The sequence below is a fragment of the Trachemys scripta genome, chromosome 2, assembly GCF_013100865.1.
Source record: "Trachemys scripta elegans isolate TJP31775 chromosome 2, CAS_Tse_1.0, whole genome shotgun sequence".
Classification (NCBI taxonomy): domain Eukaryota; kingdom Metazoa; phylum Chordata; order Testudines; family Emydidae; genus Trachemys; species Trachemys scripta.
The window spans coordinates 217,073,001-217,088,395 of record NC_048299.1 but is presented as its reverse complement, the minus strand read 5'-3'; the positions used below and the strand labels follow the sequence as shown (position 1 = coordinate 217,088,395).

Sequence of the window (15,395 nt, the reverse complement as noted above, 5' to 3'; positions counted from 1 at the left end):
CAAATAGAGTAAATTGGGACCTCTGAGATTACACAAGGTCAAAGATATTCCTGCCAACCAACCGCTTCCAGGCATTTCTGCAGGCCTGCCTCAGTTTGCCGTCTCAGCCATTTATGATAGTCCGCCTGTGTCCAAGCCTGTTGGGCCACATGTCCCCTTGAACACAGTGTGCCAAGTTGAATTGTCGCCCTCTTCAGATGTGGCTCAGGATGGTTTACTGACCTTCCCTGCATTCTCTGGACATGGTTTGTCTTCCTCCACTAGTCCTGGATTCCTTGCACTCATGGGAGTCCCCACACAATGTGTGCCCAGAAGTCCCCTTCACTCAGCCCTCTTTGACCAAGTCAGTGGTTACTGATGCTTTCCTTCTGTGCTGGGGGGTGCATCTAGATTCACTGAGGGTGCAGCCTCACTCCATATCTGCATGTTGAACTTTGGGCCATCCACAATGCATGTCATGCCTTCTGGGACCACATCAGACACTTGATGGTTCACACACTCATGACAAAACTATTGCAATGCGCTAAGTGCTTTTCCAGGTTACTCTGTCTGAAAGTGATCAACCTGTGCCAATTTTGCATCAAAGAAGTCATCGCTCTGGTAGCAATCCATTTGCTAGGGGTGCAAAATTGTCTCATGAACCATCTCAGTAGAGTGTTTTTCTGTTGTTGTTGTTGTTGTTGGTTTTTTTCTCCCCCCACCACCCAGGCCATGAGTGGTTCCTGAGGGAGAGTGTTCTCTGGGTCATTCCCATGATTGACCAGCTCGCGATGAAGGAAAACAAAGGTGTCACCAGTTGTTCTGCTCCCAGGGGGGGCCTTAGTCCAGGCTCCGTCTTCAGTGTCTTTCACGGCAGCTGGCATTCAGCTCTTCTGTATACCTTCTGATAATTCTGAAGGTGGATCAGGTCAAGTTCATCCTCATTGCTCCAGTGTGGCAGATACAATGCCGGGTTTCAGATCTCCTTGCTCTGCTGGCTCAGCCTCCCATACTGGTTCTCTCCATCCTGACCTGCTCACTCAGGACCATGGCTGCACCCTCAATCCTTCAATCAGCTTCCTGCACCTTATGAGCTGGAGGATGAAGAGGAGGAGCGGTGCTCAGCAGCTGTCCAGCAAGTCCTACTCAACAGTTGGAAGTCCTCCACTAGGACAGCCTACTTAGCCAAGTGGAAAAGATTCTCAGTATGGTCCTTGACCTTCAGTACCCAACCGATGGGCTTCCATCCAGAATATCTTGGAGTAACTGCTACATCTTCAGAAATCAGGCCTTGTGCTCAGTTTGCTGAGAGTGCATTTGGCAGTGATATCAGGATTCCATTCTCCTGATTTCAAGGGAAATCACAAGTCTCGTCATTGTGGCATTGGAAAAAACTGAAGAGGCTTCTCTGCTTACATCCTCTGGTCTGAGAACTGGTTCCCTTTTTGGACCTAAACATTGTTCTAGCAGCTCTATATGGCCCTCTATTTGAGCCTCTTGCACCCTGTCCACTGCCCCTCCTGTCAGCCATTATTTTGGTAAGAGGGGTCTATGAGTTGCAGGCCCTCATGGCTGAGCCAGCTTGCACTGTTTTCCAAGGACAAGGTAATGTTGCAACCTCACCCAAAGTTCTTATCCAAGGTGCTTTCTGTGTCATCTAAATCAGGCAGTGTATTGACCTGTGGGTTTTTTCCCCTAATCCATGCTCTTCCAGAAGAATAGCACCTCCATACTCTGGATGTCAGGTGATGCCTACATAAAAGGCTAGATAGGACTAAAGAGGTGTGTGGTTTTTTTTGTTTGTTTTGTATTTCATCTCACCAGTTCATGTCATATGTGAACCACAAAGGGGCAAGCGGTCTCTTCATAGACTATCTCTAGATTAATAACATCCTATATCAAGGCTGCATATGAGAGAGCTTCAGCTACACCTCAGCAGATATAGGCTCACTCCACAAGAGTGCAAGCCACATAGATAGCATTTCTCAGTGGCATTTCCATACTGGACATTTGCAGGGCGGTCACCTGGTTGTCCATACATATATTTACAGACCATTATGTTATGACCACATCTTCCAAAGTGCATACAGGCCTCAGAAGGGCGGTCCTGCGATCCCAATTGTAGTAGACTCTGAGCCCGGCCTCTAGATAGGTGACTCATAAGCAGTACCCCACATCTGCACCTACTCAGAAGAAATTGTTACTTACTGTAATTGTGGTTCTTCGAGATGTGATGCAAACATGTATTCCATGACCCATGCTCTGGCCCCTCTGCATCAGAGTCTCCTGTCAGTGGCTTTTGGTGCAAAGGAAATGAGGGGGGTCAGGGTGGCGCCACCTCATAGTGAGGGGAGGGGTTACAGCCAAGAAGCGGGAGCATGAGCCCTCTACAGCAGCGGTTCTTAACCAGGGTATAGGTCCCCTGGGGGGCCATGAGCAGGTTTCAGGAGTCTGCCAAAATAAACCAGAGAGCAGGGCCAGTGCTAAACTCATTGGGACCCACAGCAGAAAGCAGAAGCCAGAGCCCTGCCGCCTGGGGCTGAAGCCGAAGCCCAAGCAACTTAACTTCATGGGGCCCTCTGTGGCGTGGGGCCCTGGGCAGTTGCCCTGCTTGCTACCCCATAATGATGGCCCTGGCTCTTAATCTACTGGATTTGCATAAAAGCAGTTGTGGCACAGGTGGGCTGTGGAGTTTCTATAGCAGGTGGGGGTAAGGGAGGGGTGCTCAGAGAAAAAGGCTGAGAACCCCTGCTCTACAGGTATCATCATCCATAATCATCAAATATCAGGGCTAGAAGGGACCTCAGGAGGTCATCTAGTCCAACCTCCTGCCCAAAGCAGGACCAATCCCCAGACAGATTTTTGCCCCAGATCCCTAAATGGCCCCCTCAAGGATTGAACTCTCAACCCTAGGTTTAGCAAGCCAATGCTCAAACCACTGAGCTTTGCTAGGCAAAAGTCTCCAGCTCTGGCGTGCTGAGCATGCACATTCCTAAGTGGAATACACATCTGCCTTGGCAAGAGAGTGACACAAATTTCTAGAGAAGACTCAGTAAGACTAACTTTTTAAAAGTAACCCATCAATTGGCAACTGTTTCCAATGTTCAATATGATCAACATTTACAGTAGTAAACTTGGTTAAAGGCCAACCTTTTAGTCACAGGTGTATATTCTCTTTACACAAATATCAGTGTGCATTTCCTCTGTTCAGGACAGAGATAGGAAGATATTAGAGTTGCAACAAAAATTTGGAGAGCGGTCAGATGGATTGTTGGCTTTGGGAATCCCAAATTCAGATGTGTTGACTGCAGAAGATAAAGTGAAATCAGGTAAGCATCTAATATTCTTCCAGTATGTTCTTCTTGTAGAGTATAAACCAGCTTAACTCTCTCTTTATCATATATAGATCTTAAATATAAGGAAATGCAGAGAACTTCAGAAGTATTGCAGAGACAGTGCGATGAGAAAGAGGAGGTAAATTTCTCTATCTTGTCCTAGACTTGGATGAGTGGGGGATTGTTTTTGTGATTGAGGGCTCTAGCCTGTAAGGGTCAGATCTTCAAATACTCAGCAATAGAACTCTCTCAACTGGGGAAAAGCTTTCAAAAGTGTTCCTACCCAATATGCTGAGTTTTCTTTGGTGCCCAAAATGGGAATTGGGCTCTCTTACATTCTGGCTTGTCACTGGTTTGAATGTCATCTTGTAGTGACAATTACATATCCTCTCTAATAGTCGGGATGCGGTGGAAACTAGAATCAGCAAAACATCTGGCCTAGGATCACAAACACTTTATTCAACAATCCTTTGAGGTAGGAAATAATTATTGCCCCATATTTTAGAGATGAGGAACAGAGGTGTAGGCTAAATAATTTGCCCAAGGATGCTGGGTAACAGCCCAGATACTGAATTTCAGATCAGTGCCATTAAAAAAGCAGTCCTTCCTCTTTTTTAGCACTAAAGTCACAGTGAAGTGAAACTAACTACTTGGTTGGTTGTCAAAGCTATTTTCTGGATGGAGTGCAGATCTGGAAGTCTAACATTAAATGGCTCATTGCTGTAATATCCAGAGTGTGCATTAGGCTTACTGGTATACGTTTAAGCACAACCCCAAACCAGAATTCCTTCAACCGTTCATATGTACCCATCGCTTACTAATTCACACCCTGGAGTAGCTTATTGCGGTGTGTGTGTGTGTGTGTGTGTGTGTGTGTGTAATAAATATATTTATATCACACACATATATATGCTTTTAATTTTTATATATATAAAAAATAAATTAAAAGCACACTAGGGAAAGGAGAAATCTCTCTTTTGGCCAGCTTTTAATAAACATACTCATATAGTAGAGAGAGTTTCATCAATTTCTGCTGAAAACCAGACATTTTTACTTTTGTGAGAAACTTTCTATATTTTACTAGCCCTAATTTTGAGTATATAATATATTTATTTAAAGTCCCTGGACTAGTCACTCATCTTCTTATACCCAGTCTCCAGAATCTCAGCAGCAAGTTCTGGCCCTGAAGCCAATTTCAACTTTTTGGCCTGAAAACGAAACTTGCTTTCTAGTGCAAAAGCTTAATTGTGAGTTGTTCAGCATTTCAAATTTAAAATGGCTAAAAGAGCAGCAAGCTATTGCTGGAATGGTAGCCTGGGACTTCAGGCAGTGGAGACAGTCTAAAGGAATTACTAATTCTCCTGGAAATCCCACTCTTCTATCCTGCTTCACTTCTCTCATACATTCCTACTCAGTGGCTCAGCTCTTACTTTGCATAGTTTTCCCCTCCCACATTTGCCCATTTAACGTAGTGAGCACAAGGATTTTTTTTAATGTAAGTATTTATAACTTCAAAGCCTGTTAGAGAACTAGTTTAATAGTGGGGCTTTTTTGTTTTTTATAGTGGAGTATAGCTGGGGGCACTAATTCTCAAAACCTATTTTGATTAGGAGGTTGAGCCTCTATCTCAACTGTGCTCCTGCTCAGATAGTTCACAACTAGTCACACATAAACACAATCAATAGAACAGTGTTAAAGGAGGGGGGGGGAGGGGAAGGAGAGAAAGTAGGCTTTAAACTGCCACTTTCCCCAGCCTGTGAGGTGATTCCAGGAGCAGTCTGTGGTCCTTCCTTCCATTCTTACTGCTGGTGTAAGTGGTCACAACTCTCCTGTCTTTAGTAGAATGGCAACTGCTTATTCCTGCAGTGCACCTGATAGAACAATTCTAATATGTGCTGGTTGTACTTTATTGTGGTTAAGATACACTTGTAAAATTCCACTGTTCTACCATGGGACCACTTTTTTTCATTCTGGGGTCTTAATGGCCTCTTGCTGTGGAATACTAATAACACCCTCAAATGTTTAAATACCTCTCCATGCATTTAAGTATATATACCCTTAAAACTTTCAAGGATTTCTTAAACTTTAATATTGTTTTGTGCAGCTTATAAAATCTCTGAAGCTTAAAATACACAAATTAAATGAAACCTTACAAGAAATGAATGAAGTCTGCAGAAAAACAACTGAGGAAAACAGTAGACTGACACACATGGTAATGCTCAAGGTTTGTCAAACAAGTATTGAAACTAACCATTAATTTAAAGGTAGTGCAGCTGATGGTTTTACAAGGCTATTTCTGAATAGCAGATAGCAATTTTATTTTTGGTTCTTGTTCCTTTTAGTGCTAGCATAAAGCTTGTCTTTGAGTTGGCTGCTTGCTGAATCTTTTATGGTCTTTAGGGTATGAATTGACCATACAGGACACTTCTTGTACTATGGTTTCAAATGTCAAACCCCTGTGCTTGTATTCTCTAAACTGGTAATATGTAAAAAGGTTTATTTTATTTGATTTGTGTAGAGGGGAGTAGATATGGAAAACTAGAGGAGACTGTACTGTAAATCTGACTGCATTTGAAATGATTTTATAAAACATTGGTTAGAAACTAGCAACTTTCAAATATAAATAAAAGATGCAGTATTCAGAGAGCTCTTCTTGAATGCTCAAATATAATCCATTGTGGCTTGCTAGACCTCAGCAGAACACCTGTACGCTACTGTTGATTACTGTGAAACACAGACTAAATTATATCTAACTAGAGCCTCTGGACAAGATCTTCAATTAAGGCCCTATTCTAGCTGCAGTGACTCTCCCACTGACCATGAGGCTTAAACAGAGAGTAGAATATGTTCTTTGGATAGCAGTATTAATTTAGTTGCTATCTTTTGAATTTGGCCGCTGGGTTTGGAAGGGACAGATAAAAACAATGCAAGATACTTCTAGGACTACTGAGCTTTTTGCTTTTAGCCCATGTGAGCATTAAATTACGCAATTTACATGCACTGGCCTTGAGTTTATAGCCCATTCATTTCACTGGGATACATCAGTTCACATTTAAAAGGCTTTTGTTGCAACCATAAGAACCAGAAACAACATTGACCAATTTTGATGCCATTGTGGTTCTCTGTGGTCAAATATCTGCTATGTAGGAATTGCACTGGGCCCAGTAGTCCATTTCTTGGCCATTGAATAGCCAATTTAGATAGTAACAACCTGGGTTGAACTTGAGGACTGATTTATGCCACATGGAAAACACTTTGAAAACTACCTTCCTCTTTCTTATTACTTGAACACTTACATAAAAACAGGAACTTCTCCTTGATGATCTATATCTTATTCTAGTCTAAAGTCAAACAAAATTATGCTGTAATTAGTTGCTGTGGAGAGAATTCTGACTCTAGGTTTGAAATTGAAACAGGAGCAGATGAATACCTAAGGAATAAAGATCCTGTAATCCTTACTTCCCCAATATTTTGAGTTTCTTGTCTTAATGGGCCAAATAGAGACCTAAATTGGAAACTGAAGTTAATTAGCATACCAAATGTGGTATTCAGGCATCTTGCTCTATTTAGTTTCTGAGGTAGTATTGCATGTGTTTGTGACAATGTAATTTAATGTCTCAATACTGCCAAAACTTTAAGTTAAATTTTGGCTAATGGCCTTTGCCCATTTTTCTTCAAATATAATTGCCAGTACAGTAGAGTAGGTAAAATTTCAGCCAAAACTTCTTTAGCAGAAAATGCAGATTTGGCAACACTGAAACACTTTGTGAATTCATGTTGTTTTTGCCAAATAATTAGTGGAAGGAGAAACAAAACTTGAAAAAAATCAGTCATTTTGACACTTTGTTTGAATTGGGGGTGGGGGGGAGAGGGGTCAGAATGTTTTCCTCCAAAGCTGTTTTAAGACTTCCTTCAATTTTTTAAAAAACAAAAACCTTAAACGCTAAATGCAAACAGTGTTGTTTTGGGTAAGACAAAATATTTTGTCTGATAGGCAAATTGGTTGAAACTATAGTGAAGAACCAAATTATCTGACAGAGGAACACGATTTGTGAAGGGAAATCATGCCTCACAAAGCTATTAGAATTTTGAGGGGGTCACCAAACATGTGACTATATTGTACTAAGACTTTCAGAAAGCCTTTGGCAAGGTCCCTCACCAAAGGCTCTTAAGTACAGTAAGCTGTGCTCGGTTAGGAGGGAAGGTCCTCTCATGGAGCAGAAATAAATGGTCAGCTCTCAGAATAGAGGCAAATAGCATTGTCCCCCCAGAGATCCGTATTGGGACCAGTGCTGTTCAACATATTCATAAATGATCTGGAAAAAGGGGTAAATAGTGAGATGACTAAATTTGCAGACTCTTATCTTGAGTAACTTTGTAAATTCAAAGCAGACTGCGAAGAGTTAAAGGGATCTCACTAGACTGGGTGAGTGGGCAACAAAATGGCAGATGAAATTCAGTGCTGATATGTGCATTACTTTCCATATAAAATGGCATTTTTCAAAATGTAGAGTTTTGCTAACAAATAACTTAGATCCCCACTCGGGAAAGATCTTGAAGTCATTGTGACTAGTTCTCTGAAAATATCCGCTCAATGTGCAGTGGCAATCAAAGCTAACAATGTTAGGAACTATTAGCAAAGGGTTGGATAGATAAGATACAAAATATCAATGTCACTATATAAATCCATAGTACACCCAAACCTTTCATAGTGTGTGTAGTTTGGTACCCCATCTTAAAAAAGATCTATTAGAATTGGAAAAGGTACTGAGAAGAGCAACAAAAATTATTAAGGATATGGACCAGCTTCCATATGAGGAGAGATTAAAGACTGGGACTCTTCACTTGGAAAAGAGACGACTAAGCAGGGATATGATAGTCGTCTATACGATCGTGAATGGTATAGAAAAGGTGAAGAAGTTTCTTTCACATAACCACCAGCAGTCACCCAATGAAATGAATAGGCAGCAGGATGAAAACAAACATAAGGAAGTACTTCTTCACATACCACACAGTCAACCTGTGGCACTCGTTGCCAGGGGATGTTGTATAGGCCAAAACTATAAAGGGGTTCAAAAAAGAACTAGATAAGTTCATGAGGATAGGTCTCTCAATGGCTATTATCCAAGATGGTCAGGAATGTAATCTATGCTCTGGTCATTCTGAGCCTCTGACTGCTAGGAGTGGACAAGAGGGGGTGAATCACTCTATTGCCTGTTCTGTTCATTCCTTCCGAAGCACCTGGCCAATCGGGATACTGGGTTAGATGGACCATTGGTCTGACCTATTATGGCGGATCTTAAGATTGCCAGCAAACCAAAAAAATCAATGTATTTGCACAGTTCTACTATATAGCACCCTGATCTCATTCTAAATTTTAGTTGGAGAAAATGAACAAAATAATAGTACCATCCGCTAGTGTTCACTTATCCAATGTGGTTTAACAATTCCATAGGAACAAGAAATGAGAAGTCTTCAGAACTGGGCTAAACGTGTCCTTGAGCTTGAAGCCACAGTGTCTCTTTTGCAAGAAGAACTAGATGAGAGCAAAAAGCACTTGTATTCAGAAGATCGTAAGGAGCAAAAACCCAAGAGAGGCTTGTTTGCTAATCTAAAATCTACAGTAACAGGCACTTCTAAAACACCTGTTGGCAAAACCTTGGGGAAATCTGAAGACTCTCCAACCATGTCAAGAAAACAAGCTACTTTTACACGTAAAGTAAAAGAATAACTCTAATCCTTGATGCATTAACATGTCTGTTTGGACAAGGCCTATCAGCTGTAATTTTGAACTGATGTTAGCAACAGTTGGAATTTGGGTGGAGGAAAAAAGGGTAGTATAGACACAGCCTTACCATCAATGTAACTGGGAAGATAAGCTATTAATAGAAATGACAACTTTCCTTCTGTCAAGTGTCTTCTTTAGTAACTAAAGACATGTAAATGTAAACATAAATTGGGATTCTTGTGCAACAGTTGGTGTGAGATGTGATCACCTGCTGTGGCAACACAGCAGGTATGGATTTCCATATAACAGGAGAAAGGGTGCCTTGTGTCAAGGTTAGTGGTACATTCCTGTCTTTTACTTTCCTTGTTCCTTTTTACACTTGCTTCCAACACTCAAAATGGCATTTGTGCTCGACCAAACCGCTTGTTCACTTTCACTGTTTCATTAGCTAGTAGGTATTGTTTGTAGAGGAGCTGGCTTCCTCACAGTTAATCTTCTGCTTGATTTGAATTGAACTAGTAATCTTATACTTGATGTCAGTTTATTGTGGAATTAAAATGAGAGATTTAGTACTAATATTTCATTTAATGATCTAGTCAGATGATGGAGTGGCAAGGAGCCACTGTTCATTTTAAATGCTTGTCAATCATAATTGTCTTGGTTTGGAAAGGAATGTCCATTTGAAAATCCTTCACTGAATTGTGTATGCAGTAGTCTTCTTAAAATTTACTTATAATAAAGCTTGGGTTTTTTCAAGTCAATTAAATATTAGATCATTTAAGATTTGGTGTTAGTGATTAGGTCATGAGATACAACTTGATAATTTGAGCTGCAAGTCCCTGTGTGTCTTAATTTTTGTTTCTATTAAAATATGATGCACTTGAAATCAAAGTTTAGGATCAAGAGGGCCAGTACCTCATCTTCTTAAAAGAAAACTTTGTCTAGAAATGTGGTGGGGCTAGGACTGCCTGGTGATTATAACCAGAAAGAGTTGAGTTATTTTAGCCAGATGATAGGATAACTACTTCAGAAATAAGTGACAGTCCTGTGGCACCTTATAGACTAACAGACGTATTGGAGCATAAGCTTTCGTGGGTGAATACCCACTTCGTCAGACGCATTTACTTCAGAAATGTGTGCCAGTCACAAGGTTGTAGGCATTGAGCAATTGCCTTTGCACGGTTTAATGGTGGCTGATTTTGTTGTGCTCTGTTGTCAGCATTACACAACTACGTATAGGAACCCATGAGAAATGTAAGAGGGTTTTTGGCAAGTTCTCAGCTTTCAAGCAGTGCCACACAGAAAACTAGAAATGATCCAAGTGATATTTTAGTGTCTGGGGATGGTGGTGGATGTAAATAGTGTTGATTTGGGATTTAGCCTTACCCCCTAACTAGGAATGTATTATCTGAGTTGCTAAATTATGCAGCAGGTGGATTATGTAGGAATTAAGCAATACATTACAATTAAGTCATGAAACAGGGTTTCAAGCAAGGGAAGCTGAATAGTTGGAGAGTTAGGTGAATTCTTGTGGTCAGAGAAACCTAGGCTTGCAAAACATAGCGGCCTATATTTGGAGTACAAAGATTAGAGGTGTTGAAGTTTATACACCTCAAAAAACAAACCAAAAAAACCACCTCCTGACTTAGGCCATATTTACAGGGACTACAGTGGCATAATCCTGTAGTATAGAGACAGCCTACAGTGACAGTTTTTTGTTTTTTTTTTTTTTAATTTTTCATTGCTGTAAGAACTCTACGTTCCTTTGTGGCAGTAGCTAGGTGGAGAGGCATTCTTTTGTCAACGTGGCTGCATCTACACTGGGGCTAGGTTGGCATAGCTAGGGTGGTCAGGGGTGTGGATTTTTCACACCCCTGAATGCTGTGATTGTCGACCTATGTTTTAAAGTGTAGACCAGGCCTGAGTTAGAGGTTGTCACTAACATTGTGAACCACTAGATGGAGCAGCATTACTATTGCAACACTATCATGTTCCTGTAATTCAAAGCCCTGGTCTTGAAATTTCCTCTTTCCTTTGTCAGTATCAAATACTCCTAACTGGTTAAGTGAGTCTTTGTCTGTTAAAACTCTCACACCAATGTGTGCTCAGGGACTTCATATAAATATGTAAATTCCACTAGGAATTGGGATTTTCTGATCTAAGAAGCACCAGGTACTCTCCCAAAAAGCAATATCCAACGGGGTTATTTGTCCTATCAAAACAGGTGTCCACTGGTTTATAAATGGACTCATCACAGGCAGGGCAAATTCCAAAGAAACAGCCTTCTTGCAGATTGAATGCCATCTGGATCAATCTCTAGCTCAGTCCTTAAACAGACTATCTAGCCAGATCACCTTATGTCCATCATGGGCACTCAGGACAAGATCAGAAATGAGGATAATAAATGGAAGTTCATTTTAAATATTTTGGTTTATTACAGTAATCTGGTAACATAAATAGGAATCTTGATAAACCCCCGTCAATAGATTTCAGGCTAGACAAAGCTCAGTCTGTATCATTTCTCCCCTCCCCCCCCCCCCCCCCCCCAACATTACATAAAATGACTTAAGTTAAACCAAACATGCTTCCATCTTTCACCTATGTCTTGAACAAGTAACAGAGTACAGTTCAGCACACCTGCATTTCTCAGTGCTGCACTAGCTCTGCAAGCACATAATAATGTGATCCAATGTATGGCTCCTAGACTTTTTCTGCAACTAAGATGACTTCACATTTCCAAATGCTAACTTAAATTTTGCACATGTTCAGGCTTTCCTAAATGTCTCAGTAAATGGTGGTGCCTGCTGGCACTGCAGAAGAGTGAGGTTTTAGCAGCTATTTTGAAGATATTTTGGAATTTACTGCTGTGGTGGGTAGTTCAGAATTGTAGGATAAGAACCACTTAGATGAATATTTCTGCTAAAATATTCAGCGGTGAAATGGCTGTCTTGAGATTTCTGAACTGCTCCTCTGAGATGAATGGGTATAAAAGAGGCAAGATTCATTTAAGCGATGTTAACTAAAAGAACTATTTGTTTTGTATAGCATCTGAACACTGACAGGGTCTGATCCTGCATTCCTTGTACACAGAAAACTGTCAGCCTGGCCTATAAAATTGGCTATTTATTGTAATTTGAAGGACAAACTACAATGGTACAAGTTTTAAATTTAAAGAGTTTGTTTATTAAAATAAAAAATCACCATACAATAAAAATATGTACACAGTCTGTGGTGGTTAATCTGCACATTGACTGACTGACTTCCTTCATTCAGAAACCTGCTCTGCTTTACTAAAAAAGAAAAGCAATGAATGTCTATACTGATCACTATGTTTGGACTGCAGGTATACTAAAGCCTCACTAGTAGTTAGCCTCTTTTTAAAGCTTCTGTTAGTACCCTTTACCATAAATTGTTTTGGTTGTAAGAACAGCCCAGTCCCACTTTATGTAAGGGAGGACAGAAACAGGCAGTCACATTGTAATTGCACTAGTTATGCTTTTTGATAATTCACTTCACGACGGAGTATTTTTTAGTTATCAAGAGGAGAATTAGTTCAAATACAGTTTTGTTAATATGCCTGGATCCTAACAGAATATGCATTAAGAACACCAACTATGTAACAAGTAAATCAGTCATGGTTTTTAACTGTTGGTTATGAATTAGTAATAATTACATACTGAAAAGCAAAACCAGGGTGCGAACATTCACTTCAATGTAATTTCACTGATTACAATATGCTTTAAAGGTATGGTGCATTTTAAAACATTAATTTTGGCTAATCTTTAAATGTCTTTCAGTTCAAACAGCAAAAATGTTAGGAATAAATTACTGAATCACTCTAAAATTCCTATTAAGATACTTATAGAAAGCATTTTCATGGTTAATAGATGGATCACAGTGTTTCAAACTACTGAGGGCCAGATCCTGCTCCCTTCAAAATATAGGGGAGATTTGCCACTGACTTAACCCAGGGGAAAAAATGAATTTTGAGCAGGTGGTTCCAGGCTTAAATTCATGGTGCTCTATATGCAGAGCAAGACAATATGCTGTCTTTTTTTTTCTGATACATTGAGCACAATAATGCAATTTCAAAATATTGCAGGTCTTATTCTTACCTTGGTGCCTGTAAAATACACTTTTTTCAAACCTTAACAGTGTAAATGCTTGGGCTGTGCATATATGCCAAAGAGAATTAAATTAAGTGTAAAAATTACCTTTTAACCCTTTCTTAAAGAGGATGATTACATCCTAAATATTTGAATCTTGCAACAAGATACTGTTCTCCAGATACTGATGTAAGATAACCAGAGGCTATAAAAATACAAAGCATGACTTTCATGATGTGCTATCTTTCAAAAAGCTAATTTGGGAGCAGAAATTCTTTAACTTTTCCATTCATAAATTGTTCATATTTATCTTCAGACTTCATACATTTTCTTGTAAGGCAAGCTATCATTTAGAGATTTCCCCAAATTCTGTCTGCAGCTTCAAATGCTTTGTAAGTCTGTATTGGTGCGACTGCACTCTGTCTTTGTTTTCAAAGCTTGTCTTGTTTGGATGTTTATTTAGGCAAATAAAAAGATAACATCTAAAGAGAACTCTAACCTCAAGCAGAGTGATCATTCAAATTAAATTAACCATAGAAAAACATGGTTTATTTCTAAGCAGAATGATTCTTCCTGTGGAGTTTCAGCCTCCAGTTTCAGAAGCCACAATTGGTTAGGATATCCAAATACATGATATCTGCCCACTTTGTCCGAACAATGGTCTATGCCAACTGGCAAAGTGTTCCTTTGTTCTATGGCTGCTGTTGATACTGCCCTTCTGTTGCTGTGTAGAAATCATCTAGCACACTCTGTAAATAATCAAATGTTGGCCTCTCTTCTGCTTTATCTTTCCAGCATGTTTTCATGATATCATAAAGCTCAGCTGGGCAGGTTTCCATGCGTGGCATGCGGTACCCACGCTGAAGAGCAACCATCACATCAGCATTACTCATACCTAAAACAAAAAAAAAAAAAAGATTTTAGAAGCAGATTTGTGTGTCAAAGATCAGAGTAGAGCACCTTCTTTTGCTGCTATTCCACACCCCAAAAACTCAAGTTAATTAATCTAAGGGGACATGGCAAGTTTTTGTTTACCTTTTTTAATTTAAAGCTAGCAAAGACACGGTAAATGAGAAATATTTTGTGATCTCTTGGCAATTTACTTGAACTACAGTATTGTCTTGGGGGTCAGGGTCCCCATTGTACTAGATGCTGTGCATATACACAGTAAGACAGTCTCTGCCTCACAGAGCTTAAATATAAATTCACATGCAAAAACCCTTTACTGTAGGGTTAAGGTTGTAGAGAGTGCTCTGTGTTCCTCATGCCTTTCCAGAACACAAGTTAAATTCCAAAAATCCAACTGCTGGAAAACCAGGAAATAGAGGGTTTTTCCTCAAGGCCCTCTCTCTATTCACAACTTGTGAGCTGTGACATGTCAGGCTCTGTAACTATTTTGAAAAGCTGTGTCATGAGCTCTCTTTCACGAGGGAGATACGCTATTCTCCATAAGGGATATGACCCCCCTGGCCATTGCTCCTTCATGATCATTGCAGAGAGTGAATGGAATAAACCTTTTGTGGCCTCAGGACTATATTTTCTCAAGCCTAGCTTTCAGCTTTGTAAATAGTTTAGAGTAGCATAGGCTAGTTTAGTGTAAGCGGCCCTTCCATTGTCCCAGGAGACCTTAGTACGTTACCTGGATTATGTCCAGCCTGAAACCCCTAAGGACTTCAAGAGGTGCACCTCTTACCCATTTATAATACTGGAGACAGAATCCCATGTTTAGATCACTCAGTAATCTTATTTACTGTTTTTGAGACACCTTTACTCCCTGCACCTAAAGGGGAGATCTTCCAATGGGCCCATTGATGGTACCAACACCAGCCTCTGTGCAGAGCTTCTATTACACAGGACCCAAGAAACACTTTACCAGTCTGGTCTCAGCACTACCTTCAATCATCTCTTTAGCCCTAACCTGCAAGACATTCCCTTACCCTGCACAATCTGGTATTGGTTAAATCTAAAGCGACATTGAAGAACAAACTGGCACAGCCTTTTAAAGTGGCAGAAGCCTCAGTAACCATAGTGCCTACTCCTCACCTAGTACTGACACACCAATTCTGAAGCCATCCTTGAGCTCAGATGCCTTTCTTAATACTTCATGACCAGACTAGATGTTTGATTGTGTAATAACACGTTTCCCCAGAGGAGTTGTTTCCTCTTTATGCTGTTTTACATCCTTTCTCTTCTGTATACCCAGACCCATGGGGCCTCTCAAATAGCACCATGGTAATTTCATCTGTG

General features: G+C 40.3%; 2 protein-coding genes across 5 annotated transcripts in view; one reads left to right on the top strand and one right to left on the bottom strand.

Annotated features, from left to right (window-relative positions):
• The window catches only part of LOC117873497 (kinesin-like protein KIF20A), a 36,959-nt gene extending 26,731 nt beyond the window's left edge, over positions 1 to 10,228 (top strand). The window contains exons 15-18 of the mRNA XM_034762943.1: positions 3,191 to 3,308; positions 3,386 to 3,453; positions 5,419 to 5,538; positions 8,770 to 10,228. Of these exons, the coding sequence (XP_034618834.1) occupies positions 3,191 to 3,308; positions 3,386 to 3,453; positions 5,419 to 5,538; positions 8,770 to 9,045 (582 nt within the window). The 3' untranslated portion in view covers positions 9,046 to 10,228. The remainder of the gene's footprint in view (positions 1 to 3,190; positions 3,309 to 3,385; positions 3,454 to 5,418; positions 5,539 to 8,769) is intronic.
• A 1,253-nt stretch (positions 10,229 to 11,481) lies between these two features.
• The window catches only part of LYN (LYN proto-oncogene, Src family tyrosine kinase), an 87,344-nt gene continuing 83,430 nt past the window's right edge, over positions 11,482 to 15,395 (bottom strand). For 2 of the 4 annotated variants that reach the window (XM_034762946.1, XM_034762947.1), the window contains exon 13: positions 11,482 to 14,043. In XM_034762946.1, the coding sequence (XP_034618837.1) occupies positions 13,841 to 14,043 (203 nt within the window). In that variant the 3' untranslated portion in view covers positions 11,482 to 13,840. The remainder of the gene's footprint in view (positions 14,044 to 15,395) is intronic. The other 2 variants (XM_034762944.1, XM_034762945.1) reach the window with 1 other exon arrangement.